The 27,050-nt window shown below is 45.9% G+C and overlaps 1 protein-coding gene across 2 annotated transcripts in view; it reads right to left on the bottom strand.

Annotated features, from left to right (window-relative positions):
* The window catches only part of SMYD2 (SET and MYND domain containing 2), a 50,681-nt gene that overhangs the window by 5,434 nt on the left and 18,197 nt on the right, over positions 1-27,050 (bottom strand). The window contains exons 2-9 of one of the 2 annotated variants that reach the window (XM_027082971.1): positions 24,214-24,277; positions 14,735-14,845; positions 12,316-12,376; positions 11,426-11,550; positions 6,317-6,384; positions 3,634-3,736; positions 1,259-1,369; positions 468-588 (exon numbers count right to left, since the gene is read on the bottom strand). In XM_027082971.1, coding sequence (XP_026938772.1) covers positions 468-588; positions 1,259-1,369; positions 3,634-3,736; positions 6,317-6,384; positions 11,426-11,550; positions 12,316-12,376; positions 14,735-14,845; positions 24,214-24,277 — 764 coding nt within the window. Of the gene's footprint in view, positions 1-467; positions 589-1,258; positions 1,370-3,633; positions 3,737-6,316; positions 6,385-11,425; positions 11,551-12,315; positions 12,377-14,734; positions 14,846-21,149; positions 21,269-24,213; positions 24,278-27,050 lie in introns of those variants that run through there. The other variant, XM_027082972.1, reaches the window with a different exon arrangement.

Below are 27,050 nucleotides of genomic sequence, written 5' to 3'. Positions count from 1 at the left end.
AAAAAAAAAAAAAAAAAAAAAAAAAAAAAGAATATGGATTGTGCTAGCAGACCTGGGGCAAAACCTGGCTCTGCCCAGGTGAACTGTGTCCCTTGGGCAAATTACTTGCTATCTATGAGCCTGTTTCTATCTGTTACACAGCAAAACCCTTGGTGAGGTGCCTTGCCCAAAGGAAGATACCCAGTCAGTGAGGGTCTTCAAGGAACAGTTCTGCAGTTTTAGACAATAAGAGTCTTCCACAAGGATGCGCTCCTGAGCAAACTAGTCAAAGAGGAGAAACAGATAAGGTCAACATCATGAAATGCTGATGTAGTTGACTCCAAGGGATGGATGGCGAGTAAGTCTTTAAACATTTACCAGGACACAGCCTTCCTCCAATATTCAGAATCTGAAACCCGTTCTCCCCCCGTTCCCCGTGCCCAACTCCCCAACAGCCCCTGTAAGGGAGGGCTGGTTGTAAAGGATATATTTGTAGTGCTTGGCCCGCCGGAACTCCTCAATGACATTGCGTGCATATCTGACCATGTCACGGATGGCTTCTGCCTTTGGGGGATCATTGAGCTTCCGGATTTCCACCTTGGCCTTATCCTGAGGAAAATGTCCACAGGTTACTTCCCACGGAAACCATACTGATGGGGAGACCTCTCCAATAGCACGTTTTCCCATGCAGACGTGGAGGCCTACCCATTCTAAAGTTACAAAAGAATGAAAGGGCATCAGGCAGGGGATCTAGGAGAAGTTCAATACTCATTACTTTTTCACAAAAAAACAAAAATATTAATTTTCTAGACCCTCCTTATCGAGGCAAGACACCGAGAATATGTTTGCTGTGGGCAGATACGTGTGTTCAGACATCTGTGAAATCAAGAGAATAGAATAAGGAGGGGTGGCACTGACAAAATAATTTAATAATCATCTTCAGATTCTGGTGAATAGGTGGGAAAGCTTGAAAATGTTTCTCATGTGCTCTTTCCCTTCCCTCTCTTTTGAGCAGCCATTTCTTTTCAAGACATAGCAACGTGGCAAATCCTTCTCTTATCTGAACAATGTGATGGAAATGTTTTAATCAGCTGCGAGAATCAGGTTTGAACAAAGATCTGGTCTAACTGGATTCCCCCGGGCTATGCTAGTGAGGCGTTTTAAAGCCTCAAAAATACGACAGGAGGAGACGCCCCAAGTCAGACAGGGGCGCTCACTTGGCACAGAGGCCCTGAGAGAGAGAGCACAGTCAGCACTTGTGCTGGGTCGGGGAGTTTACCTTGTCTTTGGTGGTGCACTCCTGGCACTCACAGGTGAAGAAATAAGAATCTCTTAACCGGTCATTCCTATCTTCTGTTGGGTACAGGAGGTCAATGTAGCTGGTAAAAACCTAAGGGGGTCCAAAAAGTTGATGTTGCAGATTGCTACAGGCCAACTCACGCCTCATCCTGCCTGTCGCTCTGCAAACATTCCTGATGGTGACCTTGCAGGGACAGGAGGGCCAGAGCTCAGGATACAGTCTTTTACCTTAACACACTGAATTCCTCAAACCGAGCGCCCACTAGTGGTGGTGAAGAGAAAGGGCTTCTCTACCCACCTCCTACAGAATCAAGGAATCCCTAAAACGGTAATTTGGAAGGTTGAGAGCATCCCGCTTCCTTCCTCCCCAGAGAGCAAGCTGTGAATCTGGCCCAGCGGTAGATGCCCCTGTCTTGTGTATAGAAGCAAAGGCCACGATGGGCAAAGAGCCTACTCATCCTTGGGACTGGCCCTGCACTATCTCTTCCTGGTCTTTGTTTAGCCTCTTTGATCTCACAACCCGGGACGGCCTAGATGCACTGCTGGGTGGGTGCAGGGGGAACATGAACACACACAAGGTGTGTGTCCCTTTATCCTGCCATCAGCTGGCAATGGACCAGGAAGCTCGGCTCAGCAGCCCGGGACAGGTCAGCACAGGGAGGATGCAGCTCCTAGGCCACCAGCAAGCTGCTGCCTTACCCAGCCGGGCCAGAGAACTTGGAAAAGTCATACCTTTGGGCTCGTCAAGTTCTCCCGTCCTTGCTTTTTGCTAATAGGCTCTATAACTGAGACTTGCAGCATATGGAGGAGGCCGGCATTTAACTGTCCATTACCGACTCACTGGGATGGCACTCGCTGCTCATCCCACACCATCAGGCAAACGTCTGACTGAACAGATGGATGTCCCAAAGCCGTCACTGTGCCAGTAACCTCGGGCACTGGCAGGCAGGCGAGGGTGGGGGACCCACACAGGCTAGGTGCTTGCAGGTGCCCTGAGCTCTCCCCAGTGCAACGGGCAGTAACAGAGACCCTGTGGCTCATCTGACACCCCAGGGAGTGGCTTTTTCCCCTTTGTAGGGCAGGTAACCCCCAAAACAGTGACTTGCCCAAAAGGAGGAGATTGCATTTCTGATCTGTGACAGCAGGAGGGCAAAACAACAGGAGCGAGCCTCGCCCTGCCCCAGTGGCCAGAGCCTGCCTCACCTCTTTGAAATGACTGATGGGCACATGGTGCAACAGACAGAAGGGCCCAGAAGATGGCGACAAAGGCCGCTCGCGGCCCAGACACAGCCCGTCCAGGTGACAAACTGCTCCAGGCAGCCCCAAGCACGGGTCCTGGTGACTTAGGTTCCTACTGACTGCAATCGGCTGTTTTAAACAAAAGAGGCACAGGGCAGCCTCCACAAGACATTTGGAAACCAAGACACCCTGACTCAAAACAAGATGCCTTCCTCAGGACGAATTCCACAAAGGGTGGAAAGTCTGATTTGTACCTGGGGTGTGGGGCTCCCAGTTTAGCTGTGGGTTAGTTAACAAGGTCCAGAGAAACCGAGGCCCATATCATTTCATACACGAATCATGATATTAAAAAAATTCTAAATATCCAGACATACAACTTAAAAAATAGCATTAGAGATTATTTAAACTGAAATGTATCTAAAGTGGGTGATTACATTCCCTAAAAATTCACGTGTCTTGCTAGGGATATTAAGGTTTACTTTAAGAAAGTATAGCATACATCTGGCAAGGCCTGGCCAGCGTTCTCAACGCACCTGACAGGGTAGTCATGGACCCACAGCACAGGAAAGGAGAAGGGAATCGCTGACCAGATTCGCTCCATATCCCTAAGTTAGGGAGGGAAGCTAATGGTGGCCCTTGTCCACAGACTGCCTCTACCTGTCCCATCAAGTGTGTACATCTGGCCATCTGCATTCCATTCCTAGAAAGTGAACCCTCCCATGTTCAGATGTGGAACTGATACGACTTGAACCGTTGATGTCATTTGGAGTTGTAACTCGTTAGCTACTGCTGGGTTGCTTTTCTCTTTGCGGGCCGGGGGGGAACAGGCCAAAATTCATGAATCAAAAATAAACTCAAACCCAATTATTTGGAAATGGGAATACACAGACTCTAAGATTGCATTTTGCTCATTTTGGCAGTCTCATTTTTCTATAAATCTCTGTGAGGAACCTTCCTCGAATCTATTCTTCCCTGGTTTCTTTTTTTGGCCACAGATGGACATGGCGAGCGCCAAATGGAAGCTGAAAGTTTGGATCAAGCCGCAGGTCTGACCCTGAACCCTGGAGGGACTGAGGATGGTACCCACCACACGGCTGCCCTCAGCCATGCACTCACCTCCTCTCCAGGGTGGATTTCCTGTACAGCTCTGACTTCTGCCAGGGTCCCCTTGTAGGTCACAATGACATTGGGGCAACAGCTATGATTCATCAGTGCAACACTGTCGATGAGAAAACCCAATGTTCTCAGGAAGGCAGACAGACTGTTCAGGTAACTCCTTGGCCACTTACTTGCTAAGTTACAGAAACTGGATCTTTGTAGGACATTAAAAAAAATCTAACAGCTGGCCATCAGAGTCTAAGAGGTTGTCGTGCATGCATTTATGACAATATCTAACATCTTAAATTTGAACAGTACTGAAAAGTGAAATCTGCAGTTCAGAACGGTGATTTCTAAGCCAAAAACAAAACCAAAAAACTCCCCCTCCCCCAACAACGATAAAGACAGCAACAACAACAAATTCCTTCCTGTTAGATGCAGGACTCAAAACTCAACACCTACAGTGAGCAGCTCCTCCACTGGACACTGTACAAGACAAATGGGCTGTCACTGCCAGGCAGCTTTTTATATCAGAGGACGATTTCTAACATGCTGTCTTCAGATGCTGAGAAATCGGCACCGCGGGAGATGCCGGCTTCCTGAGTGAGGGTGTGTGATTCCCTGAGAGACCTGGAGGAGCCCGTCTGAGGCTCTGCACCTCAATTTCCTCATCTGGAAAATTGGGACATTGCTGCTCCGGCTGCTTGCGGTCTGCTTTACAGGGACGGCGAGGACAGAGAGAGTCGCCTATGTGAGGGCTTTGAGCTTTCTGATTATATCAAGGTCAAAGTTCTGAGAACAGAAATTTCTAAACTACAGGGGAAAAGTGCTTGATCTCTGAAAATGCTGCCTTGGAAATCACAATGCTGATATGATTTCTGCCAAAGGGAATTTTTCCCTCCAATTAAAACTGCCTGGATCCAAACTGGGGCTCAGATGGGCACTCACATCCCGGTGCATCCTGGCTCTGGTGGCCGGTGTGACTCGCCTGACCCTCAGTGACCAAATCCCCTTCTCCTGTTTGCTCCATGAACACAAAAAAGCAAGGGGGTTGGAGAGCCTGATGCAGAGGAGCTGCCCCCGGATCGTCGTGTACCAGGGGAGCGGCTGCTAGAGGTCTGGGTGAAGGGGGTGGCTGCCACGGGCTGGGCCATGCGGCGGCTTCCCTGTCTTGTCCGTGGGGAGGGTCACCTCCACCCTGCTTCCCAGCAAGTCATGCACAGGGAATCAGGCCCTAGGAAATCTGATAAAGAAAGGCACCAGAGGTTGTTCTTAGTGGAAGAGCAGGTTTGTAGAACCATTTTGCAAAAGTATTAAGTAACTCATTTCAAGACAGACTCCTGGCCATCTTTCTCATGAAGGCGGGGGAGCTGCCCGAAGGCAGGACACCTATCACAGCTCATGCTCTTGGTACCGCCGTTCTCTGGGCAACTGCTGGACAGGGGGAAACCTCAAGCACCACCACTCTTAGCCTTGCTTTCGATCTTTCACATACCAAGAGCAGACATTCCAGAGCTCATTTCAGGGCTGAAGATGTCAAGATGAGTCTTCTAAAGAGGGTCTAATCACCCTTCTCTTCTTTTTCTCCTTCCTTTTCCCAAGGGCAAAGGTCCCAAAGAACCTTTCCCCAAACCACTTCTTTCCTCACCATCAGAATTCAAACTGCAGATGACACCGTTTTGGCCACAGAAACAGTAATACTACGGGAATAAACTTTTTGTTTCTCTGGTTCAAGAAAGCCTGTGACAGCTGATCAGGGGACATGGACCTGAACAGATTTTTCTCTGTCTTTCAGACCCGTACGATGCACAGAGCTGGGCAGCAACAGACAGACATGTAGGGCTCACGTGCCATCCACGGCCAAAGCATGGGTGTTAAGGGTTTCCTGCAATTGCTTCAACCTAGAGCCAGAGGCTCCTGTAGTTTATATTAAGCAACATCACTTTAGATGAAAGTAATCTACAGTGTGGAGGAACTCAAGACAGGGGATGCAGGAAGGGCTCCTTTGCTCCATCTGTGAAGCCAGGGCCTGATGTCAGGGGACTGACGCATTTGGAGACCATCCTGTCCATCAAATAGATAACGGCAAAGCCATGCTTGGCAGTCCATTACAATCAGAGCTATAATGATCTCCGCTGCTCAACTGGCTGGCCTTTCTTGAATTACCTGAGTATTCCTAACATAAAGAAAAATCCTATCGTTCTTTGAAATTTTTCCCTAGTTCACTACTTTAGCATATTCTCCCTCCAAGATGTGCTGTTTCTATACTGGTATTTTTCAAAAAGGACAGATGAACAAGAAGCTTACACAGTCTCTACGTAAGTCTACAGCCAATTCTTGGCAATTAATGTTTTCCTTTGAGTGGAAGAAACCCAAAGATTCCCAGAACCACAGATATGCAAAAAGCAAATTTCTCAGCGGGGCCTGGGCTGTTCCTTCTATGCACACTCTAAAACGTTCTTGAATAACAACTCTCTACCTAGCAGTACTTACCAAGCAACTGTTGTCTTAACTACTACCTTCAGATCCTTAAATGCAGGGGAAATATTTTGAAATCTGGCATAATTAAAAAGGGGACTTAATTCACTTGGAGTTTCATGTGTGCCACATGCAGTTAGGGAGGTTATTTAAAAATCAAAAACAAATTCAAATTAGTGATAAATAAGTAAAAAGAAAAAAAATGAAGTCACACTCAGCCTACTCAGGAAATACTGCTGATCCCAAATGAGAAAGTTCTTCATCTTCAATTGTGAAGCCATTACAGTTAACCTGTAGTGAGAAAGGAGGGGGAGAGAGAAAGAAAAAAAAAAAAATGAGCTAAAGCTTCTCTCTGGATAGAAATCATTTCTTTAATTTTGACCTTTAACAAATTAACTAGGAAGATGTTTGGTTTAGTGATCTGAAAACCTTTCTTTTGGCCAAGATATCTTATGTTCAAACACAGCTTACAGATCAGTCTCATGTATGAACAAATAGAAGCAGAACTGTCGGGGCTGATGCCCCCTTAGTCTAGCCCACCTGCCCACCTGCCCATGGTAGCCCAAGAGCACAACGAACCACTAAGGCTCTAAGGACTGAAGTCTGCAGATCTGCATGGGAGTCAGGACATCTGCACTCTGATCCTAATTATGCCACAGACCCGGAGTGGGATCTTAAGCCCATCACCGTGTTCCTCTGCCCTCGGTTTTCCTCCATTAAAAAAAGGAGTCACTTAACCTGGTACCTAGCTCATTAGGTGAGGCGGCAAATAGCCTTTACATAGCTAATCTAACTGCTGTCCATCCCCTTGAGAGGCAGGGGGACCAAGGCCCTGAAGCTACTTGGGACTGAGAATGTTCCTGCCTCAGCCACATCAACTACTGGCCACTTGTTCATCTTTGAAAAGAAATATTACATTGAACATCACCAAGGGCAGCTCTCAACATCCTGGAAGTCGAATTTAGAGCTCAGAGCTGAAAATAAGGACTATACTTCCCCAGTTCAGGCTGTTTCATAAACTCACTCTTTCCACAGACGTCCACCGAGGAACCCTTATATGTTGGGCACTGTGCAGAGAAGGGAGAACGGGCCAAAATATGTGCTCTCCAGGAGCACCCAGGCTCCTGGGAGACGGTTAATTCGGTGGGTATTTTTCATTTGGATCTAAAACTTCACAACTGGAAGGGGACTCGGTCGCTTTACTTTTCAGATGATGAAAATAAGGTCAGAGAGGGGCAGTGACTCACCCAAAGCCAGTGGCAAAGGCTGAGAGCCCTGCTCTCCCTCACAGCTATGAGGCTGTCTGTGAAGCCTGCGTGCTGAATGATTTCACCCCGTGAGCTGCAGCCAGGCTCCTTCCTACCAGACACACCACACTGGTGCCTTTCAGGCCAATGGATGGGCTTTTTAAAACTAGCACCCACCAAGCACTCACTCTGGGCTAGGCACTGGGCTGGGTGCTGCATATTTACCCTCTCATAAATCCATACTACTACTCTGGCATAACCCATTTTACAGATGGGAAAACTGAGGTTCAGGGAAGTCAATGATTAAGTGACTTGTTCAAGGCCATATAAGTAGCAAGTGGCAGAACAGGAGTCAAAATTCAAACTAGACATTCTGATGGCAAAGCCATCAGAAACACAAGTATTTCTTTTCACTGTACCATGCTTCTTCTAAAACTGTTCTGATCTCTGATTCTTAATGTTGCAATTTTACTTAAAATTGAAGGGCCAGTGTCAAAGGCTTGGAAATCTTGGTACACAGAGAAGTAAAGGCTCTGATGGGTTTGACTTGCAGTTTTTACAATTCAACACATTTACGATCAGTATTTACAGTTTTCAACATAAAAAGAGATGACTGTAGGCTAGTAGAACAATATACAGTTTTTGAAATCCTGAGGTGTTGGGCATTTTTATGTAGAAGACTTAGCATACTATTTTTTTGTGCCAGCTTCAGGTACTGTAACCTATTCTGTCATCAGGACATTAACCAACTATCATTAATCAGTGACCATCAACCAACATTATGTTAAGAGGAAATCAGCACCTTCATTCATTCAACAAAATTTACTGGAGCATGAACTATGCGTCCTGCACCATACTAGGAACGGAATGATCTATACCCAGTCTCAGACTGGAAACTAACATGCCTCAGCAGTGGCTGGTACCCACAGGATGACAACAAACGTCTGCGAAGTGGAAGAATGAATGAGAGAATTTAGCAATTTGACAACTGATCTAGGGACCGACAGCTCTTGACTAGCTTTGGGAGGTCGGGGAAGGAGACTTGCCCCTTTGCTTCGTAATCTCTTCCTCTTCGAGGTTCTCAGCTGGACTGTCTATGACTCCAAATGCTTTCAGGCTTCAACGTTGCACGACCACAGGTCGGCTTTATTCCCTCTGCCGCCCTCCTCTCACTGTGGAGGAGACAGTGTGTTTCTTCATTGCAAAGGACGGCTCCTGTGAGCACAAGTGTCATCACTGTTCCTTTCTGGGAGGTGGTACTGGTGTTTAAGCCAACTTGCATAGCAATTTGCCTGCTAGCTTTCCCTCCCTTCTGAAATATCCCTAGGGAAGAAAAGTGAATTTGCCTGTTAAGAAAGATGCATGGGCCATCGTCCTTTTTTTTTCCAAGTCAAGTCAGGCGTTAAGTGCCTTACTGAAGCTATTCTCATAATCAGCATTTAGACTAGATGTAGGCTGCACACCAAAAATACATTTCCCAACCATGCATATGTTCCCGGTGATTAAAATGCACCTCAGCGCTGCCGAAGGAGTGCAGTCACCTTCTGCTGCCAGCTGCTGCTGGGCCACGAGTTAACCCACAACATCCTCCCATGAACCAGAGAGAGGAAAGGGCTCAGAGGCTGGAAGAGCAGACATGCAGCTGAGGGCTGAGAGGCAGGACCAGAAGGCGGCATGGGGCTGGAACAGCACTTTTCAGTTTTGCTTTAAAGTTGTCTTTGAGGGTACTGAATGTCCCTTTTCAAATTTATATATGGAGAAAAGATATGTATGTGTGCGTGTATGTGCACGTATGTGTACACACACGATCTCAGAGTGGATATTATGATCTGATAAGTATAAAGTCTTTCAAGGAATTAATTACCTATAGTTATATATGTGTGTGTGTGCATGTGTGTATATATATATATCTGTATCTATCTCCTGGATTTTCTGAGTCAGTCCAAATTTCAAGGACTCTGAGTCATTTTCAGCACAAATATATTTCTGCTTGTGACACCAAGTGCCTTGATTTTGGGTAACTATGGTCCCATATCTACTATGTCAACACTGAGAAGTCCCATCAGCATGCATTACTGTGTTGGAAAAAAAGTTGTTTTTTCCACAGCTTGAAGTGAAAAGATACCTATATTTATTTCATCTCTCCTGCTTTCTCACAGAACCATGCCTCATCTAATCCAGAAAAGAAGTCATGTATCTAGCTTTTTAAAAAATGTAAGAGAAGTCAATTCCTCAACTTTGTACTGTCACCCAAATCCACTGTCTTAGGATGCTTAGGGAAATACGCTGTAATAATCCCAGGATCATATAATGAAATCAGGAAGGTTTTTCATCATGCCTATTAACACTCATAACTTGAGCCCATTTTTTCTTTTACCGAGAACAGCATTTTTTTCTGATTGTGACAGTCACACAATAGAAATACATCCACATAAACATAAAGTCTATCAAGGAACTCATCAAACTGTTCACAGTGTTTCTCACGGAGGGGTTGAAGTAGGTGAATGAAGTGGTGATGACTCACTTCTTTCTTGATATGTGCAGTTTTTAAAGTGGGAGAACTAGGTGCTTTTCATCTTTTCTTCTTTTTAGTATTTTCTTAAGTTATCCATGCTCATTGTAGAAAATCCAGAAAAATCATCCAACAAAAAAGCAAAAATTTTCCACAACTCAGGAGATAACCAACAGTGAACTTCCATTTCAACTTTTTTTTTTACATAAGTAAATTTTCATATTACACATTCCCCTGCTCTTACACTTAATGTTTTTATCATCAGCATTTTTCACATCTTCAGATACTCTTTGAAATGTAATTTATAAAGGCTACATAACCTTCCATCGTAAGGCTAGGCCAAAATTTATTTACCAAACTCCTACTGCTGACCATTTATAATATGTACTTCCTTTTCTTTTTCTCTTTTTTTCACTTTTCTTTTTCTTTTTTTTTTTTTGGTTTTAAAAAGAACCACGCAATCAACAATTTGCATGTCAATTTCTGTCCATAATCTCTGACTACTTCCTTAGGCTAGATCCCTAAAAATGGAATTAGTGGGTCAAGGGGTATATAGGCGATGCTTACTCTGTCCTAAGATGAAAATGTGTAAGTATCTACCAAGCTCTTTTATCCATCTAGGCACTGAAGGCTCTGGCAGGGAAATGTAACTACTTGTGCCCACAGAGCAGTATTCTAGTACCTCTCTTTCTGGGAAGGTCACCTTCAGCTACACGTTCAGCTTGGAGGGGAAAACGCGAGGGTATGTTAGGGAGAGAAATCCGATCTGGTAAGTCATGCCAGGAAAAGCCACCCTCACAGTAACAGAAGACTGATGCAGCCAGACTGTGTTCGGCCAAAGGGTGCCGACCGCACCGTCTTTTGTGTCCTAGCCATGCCCAGCGGAGCCTCGGCCTTTCCAAATGGCTGGTTTGGCAAGCAGCCTCAGCGCCTTTAAGTTGCTCTTGTCTAGAAGCCTCTTTTTTTTTTTTTTATCATATCTGATTTTGGTAAACCTAGGCTCCTCTAAATAGGATTTCTTAGCAACCATCAGGAAAGGCTTCCTGTACGTAGACCCACTTGGGCTCCTCTCTTTGGTGACTGTCCTTCCTGGGGCCGTCTGTATTTGCCTCAATTTATCCATACAGTGTTGGTAGGAGTAAAAAAACAAAACAAAACAAAAACAACCAACCAAAAGAAGCCCACTACTGTCAGAAGGGAAGGTTTAAGAGAAGAGTAAAATTTAACGTAGGAACCTCAAATGGTCTTTTCTATTCCAAGAGCTTCCAGTATGCCATGGTACTGGGGCACTGGCAACTCCTCTGTTTTCATAAACCCTTCCTGCAGCAAGAGGCAGAGGTTAGGGCGAATTTCCTATGTGCCACCATCAGTGAGGGCCAGCACAGACAGGACCCTGATCTGCTCAAGGACACCCAGCCAGGCGATGCAAAACAGGGCCCAACAGGTCAAGCACCATGTTGCCAAGTAGATGCCATCATTCTACTTTCGTTCATCTTCACCGACCACGTGCTGGGGAGAGGGACTCAGGCAGGGAAAGGTTAGACTAAGTGTCACTTGATGCTCGCATTCTTACCTGTGCGAAGAGAACTACCAGGCTATGGTTGTCAGGGAACTCAAGGTGCTTGGAGTAAAAGTGATGGAGAGCAGCAATGTCACTCTGAATCAAACCTTTCTTCTCATTGTCTAATTTATCCAGATCTGTGGATAAACCATCATTCAGCTGGTAGAAAACTCTGGATTTCTAGCTATATCCTTTTATTGGGATCATGTTCAAGTGTGTTAAACTCTGGAGTCTAGCTATATCCTGTAAATGGCATGAAGTGGGAGAAAAAACTACGTGGAGCCCCCAGGAAATATACCTCCTCCTCATTTGGTCTAACGGATAAACCCTAGGGCAAGAAAAGCGTGCCATTTCTTTCTTCTCTTCCGCTGACAACTGGAAGTCACTCAGGACAGGGAATTTCAACTGACCATTAGCAACAAGGTCAGGAATGAGGGGCGATGACCGATAACTAGCTTGGTCAAGTCAAGGGCCCCCCGATTGGCCCTGGAGTCTATGTCATGATCGAGAAAGTGGACAGCCCCTGATTTAATGCCTTTCCGTAAGGACGTCAGCTGTTTACAGGACTGCAATTCAGCAAAGATCCAAAAAATACTCAGCATGCCAGGAGAGCCAGCAGGAGATAGAGTAGGATGTAACAATTCATCCTGTAAGTTCCTACTTCCCCTTAATTATTTCCTAGCAGGTCCTAGCAACTCAGAAAAAAAAAGTGATATTCATTTTTCAAAACAGCACACAAGTCAAAATAAAAACTGGTAATTGTGAAATCCCCACCACGACTAAGAATCCGGCTTCCCCACCACCACTAAGAATCCAGCTATCTCTTCCTTTCCTCAATCCCGTCTAATTCACAGATAATGTGTGGGTAAGATAACTCCTCAGCCAGTCACAGGGAGACTTACGTGATTCAAACTCCTTCACGGCTAACAATTTCTCTGAAGGTGTTCTCTCTGGGTGGATTTTCTAGTAATTGGGGAAGAAATCACACAGACAGATTTCAACACCTAGTGCAAAAAACAGTGCTTTCACTTGTACATCAACATGAAGAAAAAGGCAATAGTTCTGAATGAAGTAAAGAGCGGTAGCCAAGGAGTCTGCCATTTAGGCTCTGAGAGCTTTTGCCTAACATCCAAATCCAAAGGACTCTTTTGAAAAGCTTTTAAAAGCACCTGCCACGTTCCTAACACCCTGATAATGCTATGCACACAGTAGGCTCAAAAATGCTTGTTATGGGAAAGAACGGTGGCTAGAAAACAACTTTTTAGGTCCCTGACTTAAAAGGACCGAGTCTACAGATGAACCATCCCATTTATTATTTCTCCTTCTAAAAAGGAACAAAATCAAACCCCCATCCATTTTACACTTTCTTTAAGCATAAGCTAAAATGATCTCAAATTCCAGGTTTTAAAAAGAACACTTTCGGTTGTATCCGTGAGCCCAGATTCACTTGAAACGTGTTGCCGGCTTTGTTCTAGACACCCCAAGAGGAGCTGACAATAGTAAACCCGCCAGGCTTTGAGAACATGAATAAACCTGGTGTTGACAAGAGTTCAAACGCAGAGCTCAAGAGCTGGCCCAAGGCCGTGTCTTTGTAATCAGGCTATTCAACTTGGGTATACAGGTGGTCCAGCCGGGCGCTCTCACCTCCCTAGTTAGCATGCTACGCTTCCCCTTGGTAGTTGGGTAGCCTGTCTCCCCGAATCCTTTGCAAGTGACTAGAATACAAACGGTCTGGTTTTTTAATCATCAAGTCCTATAGGGATGAAAAGATGGCCAGGTAACTTTTCATTTAATAGACTATTAGTCATAGTAGTAATTATAATAAAAGTTGAATGAAACTGGTATAAACTCATCATAGCTTTCAGACTACCCTCCTGGTGCCAAAACATTTCAATAGTTCTTTTTTAGAGCGGAAATCTTCCCATTCACAGGATCCATTTCTATAAGATTAGTAAGTCATTTTGCCTGGGAAAACTTCATTCAGAAAGGGCACCGACTCCTTCTGAATTCTTAACCACCACACTTTCAGTAACGTCAGGTGGTGGGGCTGGGGGGGAACCAGCAGACTGGTCACCCAATCCTCCCAAGATGCTTACAGATCAAATCAGATGGCTTCCTTACCCTGACACCTCACCCAGTCACACCGTTTTCTTTCTCCTCCTCTTTCCTTCCGACCAAGTACTTGGCATATATTTAAAGATGACACTTAGTAAGGACCCAAAAGTTAGCCTCCTCCAGCAAAAAAGCATTCTGATTTTTCGGTCTCACTCTACAGGCCAGCCTTGATGCCTGTGGTCACCCTGAGCCAGCGAAGGCGCATGTCTGCAAGCACCTGACCCAGGCTGAACATAACAGAAGCGTGACTTCAGAGGTCAGAAATGTCCTCCTGTCTACGATGCCGAGGAGCCTGACTTGGTCTGGGGACAGATATGAGCTGGTCAGGATCACACTTGGTTTCGATGAAGGAAAAACCGAAGTTTTAAATGGAGGGAGGTGGGGTGGGGGAAGACAGAAAGAAGAGGCAGATGAAATTTCAGCTTAAAAGAGTTACAGTACAGAGGCCCTGCCCCCAGCTTGTCACTAGCAGGCAGCTCCGTGGACATACACCTTCTAAGCTCCGTGCGGCCCATTTCATCGTGTCACAAGGACAAGTCCTACGGCATTTCCCGCCCCTCCTGTCAAGATCAGGCGTCTTATTTACATGCAGTCAATAAGGCCTGAGCAAACTGGGGGTCAGGACCACCAGCCCCGGCTTCATCTTTGGAGGAAACCGTTGATGGCTGTCTTCATCCCCACCCTCCTCCCCTCTCCCCTTGCCTCGATGTCTACGTTTCCGCTCCTTTTCTTTCTCCTCTCCTTGCACATGCCATGCTGGCTGTTCTACCCCAAGGCAGGGCAAATAACCCAGCACAGGACAGGGGCGGAGGGTGGGGGGAGCAGAGTGCCCTCTGTGTCTGGGGAAAGACGGGAACAGTGCAAAGCTTCGAAGGCCGGTCTGCTTCCCTAGGACGCTCTGATTATTGTCAGTCAGGTTTTCACGCCCTGAAAGGCCGTGTTTTTCTATGTAAACCTGTCTCATAAAAAGCTCAGAATTTAGTAACTGTGGCTACGTTCCTGGCCTGGGCTAAGTGACATCCTAGCTGCACAGGTCAAACAAACCAGCTCACACGTGCAGCATTGTTCCCAACCCCATCCATATGGATGTGACCGGAAATGGGGTCCCAGGACACTTAACGAGAGATGATCACCATGGGTCACTCACTCATCTTTCTGACCTTTAAGAAAAATAAAACACACTTGAACATGATCCCAATTCCTCACCTGTTTGGCCAGAATCCGTGCAGTTAGCCTTACAGTCTCTGAGGGATTCCAGTTTTCCCCCAAAACAACCATGGGAGAACATTCCAGCTTGTGCATGGGCCAATCTTCTCTCTGGGAAAGTGAAAAAACAATTATTACACACACACACACACACACACACACACACACACACACACGTACTGCAATAAAGTTCAAGAAGAGAGGATGCAATAAGTCCTACTAAGGTCAAGTGAAATATGTTTCCTTTTGGAAAACACGATGATGCTCACAAAAGCTAGAGATGAAAACATCCTTTAAGATAGTTGTGGCTATATAACCTTGACTCAGGCCTGGCCAAGGTTGTTGGCAAGAGAAAATCTGCTTTGTGTTGTTTCCTCAAGCATCTGGTGCCCCTCATCATTCCAAACAACACACACACCTTTCCATTATCTGTGGTCGCTGTCAAGTCACGGGGTGAGTGAATTTGGCATTAGCCATTGGTTTGGCTCTGCTGCCTACGGTTCTGTTCTGGCTCTGTTCTCACTTCAGAGCAAATAACCAAGAAGTGACACACACAGCACCTAGTCTGTGTGTGTCTACACAGACACAGCACAGCACCCTTTTACAGGTGATAAAAACAAAACACAAATGAGGGCTTTGTCAAGGGCCCTCTAAGAGTCTGGCCAGGGCAACTCTTGGGAATATTTAGGAACACAGACTTCCTGTAGAGTCATTTGATAAAAGAGGAAAACTGTACTCCTTTCTATCACTTGTCTTGAAGCTTTCTGCCCCAGGTTGGGGGGTAAAGGGCGTGTGCTCACTCCTGGAAGGGTGGAGATGCCCCCTTCGAGAGGGGAAGGCTGAGGAAGTACGAGGACGTGGGTGCCGTGGAGGAAGGCTCTGAGCACTGGGCATAAAGAATGATGCCGGCGTCAGTGACAGGGTTACTGTGGGGTGACTGGGAACTGCCTGGACCACACGAGCTCCAATAAAAGCCCACCGCGGTGGCGTGATGGGGCTGAGAGGCTGTGGGAGAGGACTCAGTGGGAGTCTGCAAACACTGTTTGTCGCTACGGAACTGGGTATCGTCGTGTTCTCCCCTCCGCCTTTCCTGCCTCAGAAAATGGCAAGTCTGATGGTTCAGGTGCTCAGGCCAGAACCCTGGAGTCCTCCTGGCTGCCTCTCTTCTCTCCCTCCCACTCCACATTCATCTCCCTGGCAAATCCATCCTGTCTGCCTGCAGAATACAGCTAGCCTTTGATTACTTCTTGCCTCACCACCACCCCCACCTTTCTACTGGGTGTGCAGACCCGACACCTCGCCCCGTGGCTACCTGAACACTTGCTTCTGCCCCCACCCGACTCTGCTCCAGAGAGCAGCCAGAGTAATTGATTCTGCAAAGCACAACTCAGATCCTGCCTTTTCTCAGCTTAGCACCTTCTAATGACTTCTCACCTCAGAGCAAAAGGCCAAGACTTAAAGATGACCCGTGAGGCTACACGTGGTAGGAGCCCCTCCTCCCCCGCTTCCATTACTCTGAGCTCATCACCACCACCATGCTCCCTCACCTCACTCCATGCTGGCCACCACGTCTCCTTGCTGCTCCTTGAACAGACCACGCTTGCTCCTGCCAGGAGATCTTTGGCACTTGCGGTATTTCCTGGCTAGATGCCTCTTCCCCTAGACATCCACCTTGCTCCCTCCCTCCTCCGCGTCTCTGCTCCGATGCCCCTTTTCAAGGTACCTGCCACGAATACTCTGTCAAGACCAGCACTCTCCCCAACACTCTCCCTTTCCTTGCTTTTATGTTTCTTCTTAGTACCTCTCACCACCTGACATATTACACACTGATTAGTTGTTTGGTTTACTATGTCTCCCTCCCGCTCCCATTAAAATAAAGGACCTTATTAGTCTGTTTTGTGTACGCCTGTTACCCCAGAACCTAGAACAGGGCCTGGTGTTTACTAGGCACTCAATAAAGTTGCTGAATGAATGAAGATGTCTCCCTCCCCTCCCCCATGCCAAATACAGGAAAGACACGATGTCACAATGATTTAAGGCAGCCGGTGGCACAGACCCTTGGCTCAAGTTCTGTGCCAAGATGTTCTGCAGAGTTAAATAACACCATGCCAAATATAACTAAGAACAGGGGGAGAAAGAAATGACAAGATATGCACAAGGGAGAAGAGGATCTGTTTTTAGCCAAAGCCTAAAATGAGAGCACGGTGATGAGGCAATGTGGTGGGAACAGGTGGGTCTAGCTCCCAGCCGACAAACCAGCTCCCTTCCCAAATGCAAGGCAAAAAGGGAAAGTCAAAGAGGGCTTCAAGCCTGGCCTTGGGATATCCAAGGGGAGCGAGCACCACCAGCTGGGGCAGATGGATAACTGGCAACTAGGAACACACACGTGTCCACTATGACCCCAGGAACGCTAATACAAGGTCTCCGCAGGGCCTTGAAGATGTTAGTTTTCTGAACTGTAGGTGGTGTCTTTCGGTGTCTAACAATGAGCTCCTGGGAGAAATAAGTTTAATACTAACATTTCTTAATATGACTCACATATTATTAATAGAATTAATGTCAAATTAATGTGAATAAAAAGTAACATACAATGTAGACACGTATTGATGTTAATGTCTTCAAAGGGAAGGGAACCTAACTACAGGGCACGGTCTGGAGGCGAGCAGAGTGCTGTGAAGTAAGAAGACACTGGTTTGGGGCTCGGGGAGACCTGCATTCTCATCCCCCGCTCTTCAGCGAAGCAGCTATGTGACACCAGGCAGGCCTCTTAATCCCTCTGCATCCATATCCTTGGCTGTAAATAACATGATCTCTAAGTTATTTAGCAGGTCCAGAATTCTGAGTCTATGCTTTCCAACAGTGATAATCAGACGCAAAAGCTTGAAGACTACCAACAAATATAGGACCTTCAAATGGGATAATTAGGCATTCATGCAACCCACCACAAAGGGTCATTGTGGGGATCCAGCAAATAAGCTAACCCACAAGAAGCATTCAGACCAGCGCCTGGCACACACTGCGCTCTCAACAAACGCTGGTAATTGTTCATTTACTGGTTCTTGCATTCATCCAATAAGCCCTCGACTGGCCGTAGAGGCAGAGGTGGGAGATGGAGTCTTTGACTTCAGGTAGTTTACGACTATATCCGAACACAAGGTAAAAGTAAGAGCACCTCGAATGTGATAACAGCCCCACACAGAGCAGTTAAATCAGAGAGCTGGGTAAATCCAAGGATGCGCAGAATCATGTAAGTTTCATCAAGGGAAATTTACTAGGTAATAAGAAGTTTTCACTTTCTGTCAGAAGGTGGAAATGACAGAGATGTGCCACAATGTCACTACTCGGTTTTAATTCTTTTTTTTTTTTTCGGTTTTAATTCTTAAAAAAAAAAAAGCTGTGGGGGGGAGAAGAACATCTGGTAGAAATGTCAGATAGGTTCTGAGCGTATCCTGATATAATCTGCCCCTAGGTTCTGAGCGTATCCTGATATAATCTGCCCCAATTTTGCCCATAAGAAATTATAAACAATCAGATTGGACAAAATTGAAACAAAAAATTAAGCTAAGCTGATGGATAGGAATAAGTCTTATCAATTAACAGTGCTTTATTTGTGTTTTGTTTTGTTTTTTAGTACTGGCAGTTTCACTGTACACAGAATGATTTTGCAACCCTTTATGCTTTTAAAAGGACATTTTTGCCCGTTTTTCCAAAACTTTCTCTACTAGTTTTCTTCAAAATTCAAGCTCTTCCTCCTTGCCTGATTGCAATCTTTATAAAATTTTATGCAAACTCAAATGGATCCCATTTCCCAGGAAAGTAATATACAAATAAATGCACAGGAAGGATTCAGAAAGACACATGCCAAAGTGTTACTAGTGATTTTCTCTGGAAGGATAAAATTATGAAGTATGGCTACTCTTTCTGTTCTTCTTTCAGTCTTTACTTTCTGATTTTTCTATATTGAGCACAGATTATTCGTGCAATAAATCTGAACAATTCACTATCATAAAAGTAAGATAGGGGGCTTCCCTGGTGGCGCAGTGGTTGTGAGTCCGCCTGCCGATGCAGGGGACACGGGTTCATGCCCCAGTCCAGGAAGATCCCACATGCCGCGGAGCGGCTGGGCCCGTGAGCCATGGCCGCTGAGCCTGCGCGTCCGGAGCCTGTGCTCCGCAGCGGGAGAGGCCACGACAGTGAGAGGCCCGCGTACCGCAAAAAAAATTAAAAAAAAATAAAAATAAAAGTAAGATAGGGAATATTTTGGTACACTTTTTAAACTTCTAGTTCATTTTCAGCCAATGTAGTAACAGCTCTGCATGACTTTCCTTTTTGCGCATGGACAAAAATGCTTAAAGATGCGTAAAGAGCGTTGCAAAATTGTTTCATGGTACACCGGCACTTCCAACACTGGAAGAAAAGAGTGATTGTTAGGTCATCCAGTTTTCTGCTGAGCAAGCGATATATTGCTTCCCTGCGTAAGAAGACCGGATTCTTATTGTGACGTCCCCTTTTCTAACTCTCGCATTTGGTGTTTCTCTCGTTCTAATGGGGCTTTCAATCTACACCATGTCTACTTGTACACACGCATACGTGGTTTCCTGAAATGTGGAGCAGCACGCGTAGGTGATTTCTTAAAATGTGGAATAGTAAGAAAATGTCAGGCTTGCTGCTCTCTACTACCATTCTCTGCGAGAGGAAGAATGAAGAGGGAATCAGGGGCTTAGTGACCATCTCACACCAAGATGACAGACACTGCTGAGCCCCCATCACAAGGACATCTGCTTTGCTTTCTCTTCCCATAGAAGAGTGATTGGGATGCACTCATTCATTCCTACACGTTTTTTCCTACTAGTGATATTAACCATTTAGAAAAAAGAGTGGCTCTGTTGAAGATGGTTCCTGTGTCTGGGTTAAGAGGACAAAGCGAATTTAACCAGGACTAAACCTATGACTCTGGCCCCACTCACTCATCACCCAAACAACGACAGGGTCATGGGAGCACTTCTTGGACACTTTCTACACTTCAGTTACTTTCTAATCGATGATAAAAGTCAAGAATGTTCGCGAAATGTTGATCACAAGCTCCTCACACGTGCTTTTTAAAATCTCCATTGGGATATGCCCCTTCCTACTTTCAAAAGCACACTCATAATCCTATCACCTCTATTTACAAAACACAAATCGTTTTCTTCTATTTGTCAACGTTAAGAAATAATACCCTAGAAAGTTCTACTCCACAACTCCTCTATGTAATAACTTTCTAAAACTATTCTCTTCAACGTGTCAGAGTATGACTTAATGAAAGTCTTAAGTGAGTGAATGACACACTTAGCTTTCCAGGCATATTTATAAAAATAAATATAGTTCATTAAAACACACAGGTTACAAACCAAGCCTAACTAAAAAGGAATTCCTATTTCTTTTATATTTCCTCCCATTACCCTTTCATGCATCGTCAATTAAAATCTTTCCTCTGGCAGGATCCCACTGAGGCAAGTGAATGAAGAGGAAAGGAAATGGGGCAAGACAGGGCCAAACTGCATACAACAAAGCAGGATCCTAAAGCCCTGCAATTAGAGAGGAGGGCCCGGGGAGAGTAAACACGGTGCTGAGGGCCTCCTAAGATGCTGCGTTTGTGGAAGGATGTGTGCCTTACACTGTTGGAGAGGTTTCTGGAAAGACAACACTACTGGAAGGGGTCTTCCCTTTCACCTCAATGAAAGGCCACTTCTCTGTCTTTGACACATTCCCACGGTGCCTCTTCTCCTGGAGGGTCCTCAGAACCTCCAAGCACAGTGTTGGAAAGCAGTGAAAAGCCCTCCCCAGGCAGCCTGCACAGTCTGGTCTCGGTTCTGCTGCTGTGTCCCCTTGGGTGGGTCACCCAACCAGTGTGGACATAGTTTTCTTATCTACTGATAACTTCCTTTCCAACCCCATCATCTGAGGTGTGGTACCGACCCCCTGGTGACTCCAGGTGGGTGGGGTCTGCCTTTGAAGAACGCCCGGTGAATGACCAGCAGCTGAGGGCCATGCTTTCTTAGGCAGAGAATCACTCATTTACCTTCTTCATTGCTGCTCTTGTTCTGTGCCACTTGTAGCAGAGTCTCCACTTTGATCCTATCCAAGCAGTCCCTTGGGCAGAACCCTGAATACATTTTTATCTGGAGCAAATGCCCTAGATTCCTCCCTAATGATTTTATGGATGAAGCCCTTATAGAGCCATTTATTTCTAGGCGCTTACTTTGATTAAACCTTTATGACCATTCTATCTCATTGTAATACAGTGTCCTGCACTTAACTCAGTTCTTCAGTACCGTAGGATAGAACACCTTAATGACTATTAATTAGCCTCTTCCTTCCACATCAGGAGACAGATGAAACAAAAACGAAACTTACAGGTCAAATCCAGCCTCACCTCTAGAAAACGAGTGGCTCTGGGAGCTGTGTTATCACTTGTCCTCTAGGAGGCTACTTCTGTCACAAGAGATACTTCACAAAGCACAGGAAAACTGAATTGCAGAAGTGCTCTCCAGGACTCATGATGTCCTAGCCCCGAACCTGGGCGACATACAGGGAAGACTGCACATCACGACGCTGGACACAGCAAGCTGTCTTGGCCCAGACCTTCAACATGACTTACAGTCACAGCACTGTATCCCCCCACGTCCTGGGATTCCTTGCTACAAGCAATCGCATTATGCTTTAACCTGTACAATCTGTCTATAGGAGGAGAATGTACAGACTTCAAGCTGCTTGCTGTAAAGTAATAAAGAGGCATTCTGGGGGGCTTCCCTGGTGGTCCAGTGGTTAAGACTCCTCGCTTCCACTGCAGGGGTCACGGGTTCGATCCCTGCTGGGGGAACCAAGATCCCACATGCCACGCTGCACGGCCAAAAAATTAAAAGAAGAGAAGAAAACCTTCTTTAAAAAAAAAAAAAAGAAAAGAAGAAAGAGGCATTCTGGTTAAAATGGGTTGATGAACTCGATCACTGTGAACCTTCCAAGCAGGGCACCTATTACTGTGAGTGTGCAAATCTGGGAGACTAGATCCTAAAGGCAGGGGGAACACAATGGCCACCTCAAGACCCCAACCTGGACCACGATGATTCATCAAAATAATGCCACCTGGTGAGGCCTAATGGAAGACAGCTCAGCGGCCCACTCAGGAGACCCCGAGGTAGCTCAGCATCTCACAGATTCTCATATTTTATATTAATGCAGAGTTTACAGTTCATCAGAGAAGTTAACAAGCATTTTGTAACAAGCATTACTCATACAATGTACACCATTAGGGATCTCAAGCTCTTAGAAACCATCCATTCTCTTAGGTGAAAAAAACAAGCCCCTCGGGTCGGGGGAAGAGACAGTCAGGGAGTTCGGGATCGACATGTGCACACTGCTATATTTAAGATGGATAACCAACAAGGACCTGCTGTATAGCACGGAGAACTCTGCTCAATGTTATGCGGCAGCCTGGATGGGAGGAGAGTTTGGGGAAGATTGGATACATGTATGTGTGTGGCTGAGTCGCTTTGCTGTGCACCTGAAACTATCACAACATGGTAAATCAGCTATACTCCAAGATAAAATAAAAAGTTAAAAAAGAAAAAAAAAAGTCCCTTAAATCTAACATATGCTGTATACGTTATTCTCTGCATACAGCTAAGCTTCAGTCCAGCCTGAGTTACTGTAACATTATTATTTATAAGCCCTCACGCCTGTACACAGCATTACAGTTCACATAGAACTTTCATATCTGTCAAATCATTTGGTCCTTACAATTCATCAAGATAGGGGCCACTGTCCTCATTTACATTTAAAGAAACAGAGACTCTGAGATGTCCTTTGTCCTATGTCCTATGAAGTTCCTAGAGCTAGTCATTTGCAGAGCTGGGACCATGTCCTCCTAGTCTTCTGTGTTTCAATAGTCTGAACTGTCTGTGAGTTACTAGCTTGCTTCTTTAAAGAACCAGAACGTCATGAGTTATTTCTTCTAGAAGCGTTTAACTTAAATATAGAAACAGCTAACTTATCAGGCCTGGAACCAAATCATGTCATTCCAGGGCTCACTGATCTCTCCAATGTCGCAGCAATCTAACCACAGAATTCTCTGTGTACCATCAGTAGGGGCAAAGTATGATCTCTCCTCTTCAAAAGAAGCCACACTCCCTAAAAACTCAACGACAAACCCATCTATATTCTCACTGCCCCACAGGCTGACAGCCTCTGGAAGCCCACAGGGAGAGGGACCGTGTACGTGGCCTTCAGAACCAAGGCTGACCTTCCCAAGCCAGTGACTCAGCCTGTGTTTCATTCCCGCCAGGGCCCCTGTGACAGGAGCTCTACGGTTAGATGACACTGACATGCTAGACATCGGAGCTTAGCAACCTCTCCCACTGCCAAATAACGCTCTTTGGAGACTTTCAGAGACCAGCTGCACAGGGAGAAGAGAGAGAAAAAAAAATGAAATCGTGGGTAATGAGGCAGACCAGGGAGGGGGGAGGGGACAGACGGGAATGACACCAAGTATGGGAAGAACAACAACAAAAAGAGGTACAGATATGTTGAAAATCCTCCCTGTCATATAGAGCCATTGTTTAATGGCATCAGCATTTCCCAAGGAGTATCAGCAGGTTTCCATTAAAAAAATAGTTTGGGGAGGGTATACTGAAGTCAAAGATCATATTCTCCCCAAATTCAAATTGCTGGAACATGGAACACTTTTTCTGTAAAATATCTATGAACATTTTGTATAACTATATAGTATCAACTAGAAAAGTTTGGAAGACACCACTCCTCGTCCCTCAAAAAATCTACCAAGAGCTCCTCCAAACTCCCCCTTGAGCTTCCCAGTCCCATGTTCTGAGACTCCCTTGAGACGTATCCATCAAGCCAGATGGCCCATGGTCTACGTGCAACCTGCCTCCTGAACCCACTCAGCACCGACTGCTGCCGAGGCACCGTCCCCAGGTCTCCAGGTCCAAGTTCAGAGCAGCTCGCCTCTGGCTGTACAAAGGCTGTGCCAGGGGCTCACCTAAGTCTAGCTGGAATCAGGCTGGGTTAGACCAGCCCAAGTGCAGCGTGTGGCCTGCTAGAGGGACATATACAAATACAGACCTGTGATAGTAAAGACTAAACAATTTTAAAGATAGCATTTTAACATTTTTCACTGGTCATCTTTGCATGTTCCGTCTGTTGCTGGTAGTCTTGGGGGGCAGACTGTCAACCTGAGTGATACACATGCCTGTATCCAACATGGCTCCCCTACTTCTGATCTGTGTGGCCCCAAAACGCTACTGCTGGCTGCCCGTCATCACCGGCAGCACACAGGGGGACCCAGCCACTTCCTATGCCACAAGGAGGCTTTGTAGCTCTGGCTGCAGGAGGGCTCTGGGATGCGGTGACAAGGACAAGAAGGATGTTGGGTCCCGATCTTCCGAGGAAACAAGACCCTCCCTGCCAGCTGGCCCAACACCTACCTGACACTCCACATTGCAGTAAAATGCCTGCTTGCATCTTCCACATTTGGACAATCCTTCTTTCCTTAAAAAACAGAAAGGGCACTGTAGTGTCGAGAGGCAGGGAAACGTGAAGTTGCACATTTCATCATGCAGTAGCAACAGCCATCTGGTCCAAAAGCACAGCCAAGAGTCACCTTACCTTGCTCTCCCACTGATAGGTGGCATTCTCCCAAAGGAGAGTTTGACCAGATTCAGCCCTTGAGTAGGAGTGAGTTAGTCAAAGAGGACACGCACCGACATTTACCGACCCCAACGGCATGAAAGGCACTTTCCAAAGAGACGAATGACACACTCTCTGACTCATGAGCCTGGCCTGGGACACCACAGCTGTTAACATCACCTGCACTATCATTCAATAGTTTGGGGCAAGTCAAAGGCTCTTATGTCCTGATTTTCTCACCTGCTAGACAGGGACAGAAATAAACAAAGCCATCTTGGAAGTTTGCGTCTGTACAGATGGAGGATTGGGTCCACCCACACTGGTGAAAATGCACCGTGAGTGGCAACTTTTAGTATTTAGAGACACAAGTGATGCAGAAGATAGGATGGAGGGTGTCAGGAGCTCAAATGTTGTCTGGGAAGCTAAGTTTAAAAACAATGCAACCCAGCAAGTGGGAACATATTCCTGAATAAAATATTCCCAGATCTGATTGGTATACACATCCACCTTGTCGGTAACCTACTGAGCGATTCTTCTGCCTCGTCATAATTAGGTCAGTCCTCCCTGTTCATTGCCGTATTATTTATCTTCCTGCTTCCCACAGAGGACAGGGATATTGCTGTTTCCCAACTGTTAGGTGCTGGTATGTTTGCTGCGTTAGACAAGCCACAGTTTTTTCAAAAACTGTGAAGCCTCTAAGTTAAACCACATACGATAGAACTCTTAAAAATTTTTTTGAGGCGGGGAACCACCACGTGGTTAAATCAGAGCACTATCTGTAAAGCCCACTGTCTGATTCTCACCTACCACACCGAAGCCAGCTTTCTGACTTACAGAAATGCTGACACCGTGAAGAGCACTCTTGCTACTGTCAGGGGTGCCCCCTGCCCTGCAGCGGAGCCCCCTCACACCCATTCCTTCTGCAGCTTCCCCGGAGAGCTGACAGTTCATGATATACATATAATCACGCTGCAGAGTCCTCCTCTGCGTCTCATCAGCAAGTGGTAGTCACCACACTACTCCCACGGAATCGGGAAACTGTTCCAAAAATGCTACTGTTGGAACGAAACAGACTGCCTTGCAGTTTTCATGACAGCGCTTGGGTTCCAAGAAGCAGACTGAAGAATGTGTGGGGGAAAAATGCATCTTGTGGTTGAGGTATAAATAAATGTTCCAAGTTTGCACATCTCAGTGGTTCAAAAAGGAACCCACTGATTTGGTTGAGCATATTCTCCGGCCTGAAATACCCTCCGAGGAGATACACCTGGACGAGATGCACGGTCCCTGCTCTCCTGCATTTTATGCCAAGAGGAAAAGGACAGATGTGCGTGAAGACAGCCGTGAAGTGAGTTGCGAGCAAGTGCTAAGTGACATGAACCGTGAAGGAATGCCAAAGGAATGGCAAGTACAGACAGGCAAAGCCAAGGAGGGAACTTTGAAAATTCTTTCCAAAAAGAAGTGCGTTTGGAAATGGACAATGGATGGGTAGGTGCTACCCATAACAAGGTCCATCTGAAATAACCATTAGTTAAGGTTTGGTTTTGCAAGGGGGGAGGTCACGAAACCTCTCTGAGAATCTGAAGCTATTAACTCTCCCCCAACAACCCACCTTCTCCCCAACCCCCGAAAAACAACAGCAAATTTTGTGAAATTTCAAAGGCTCACGAGTCACCTAAAGTCTATACATGGACTAGCTCTGAAACTAGAGTTAAGACCCCTTGATATAAAAGACTAGGAAATTATAATGTCTTTATTAGCTCTACACCATACAAAAAAACAAGGATTCTATACAGAGATCTTCCTGCACAGATGCCAGCAGTAAAGCTAATATGAAAAACCAAGGTTTGTTTTCAGTTTCAAGGTAACATTCCAGAGAGAGAAACAGCAATTGGGCTCTGGTGAGCTCGGGAAGAACTCCAGTGGGATTTCATCGACATGATAAATCTCCCAAAGGCCGGGTTTCATTCAGCCCAGCCAGTCACCAAGTCCACGGCCACAAACAATGAAGATCAGGCAGAAAGAGCTAACTTGTCAGGATTGGCGAGAGGTTACACAATTCCTACTGTCCACCCCAGTGGTTCCCAAGATGTGGTCTGCAGACTACTGGGGGCCCCGAGACCCTTTCAGGGAGTCCGTGAGGTGAAAACTATTTCCAGAATACTACTACTGCCTTTTCTGTCTTGACATCTGCGCTCTAGAAGGTGTAAGGTGCCTGGAGGGTAAAACCTGCGATGCTTTAGTACAAATCAAAGCGGCGGCGCCAAACTGTCCGAGTGGTCCCTGTATTCCTCACTTCCACACACTACAGCAAGGGGGGAAAGCCAGTATCACTTAAGAATGTCCCTAATGAAATCTAAAATATGACACAAATGAACTTACTTACGAAACAGACTCACAGACATAGAAAACAGACTTGTGGTTGCCAACAGGGGCGGAGGGGTGGGAGAGAAATGGATTGGGAGTTTGGAATGAGCAGATGCAAATTATTATATATAGAATGGATAAACAACAAGGTCCTACTGTATAGCACAGAGAACTATATTCAATATCCTGTGATAAACCATAACGGAAAAGAATATGAAAAAGAATGTATATAGGCCTTCCCTGGTGGTGCAGTGGTTGAGAGTCCCCCTGC

The sequence above is a fragment of the Aethalodelphis obliquidens genome, unplaced genomic scaffold, assembly GCF_003676395.1.
Source record: "Aethalodelphis obliquidens isolate GAN/ISIS:26980383/991018 unplaced genomic scaffold, ASM367639v1 scaffold48, whole genome shotgun sequence".
In the NCBI taxonomy this organism is placed as follows: Eukaryota; Metazoa; Chordata; class Mammalia; order Artiodactyla; family Delphinidae; genus Aethalodelphis; species Aethalodelphis obliquidens.
This window is presented reverse-complemented; position numbering and strand designations above follow the sequence as displayed.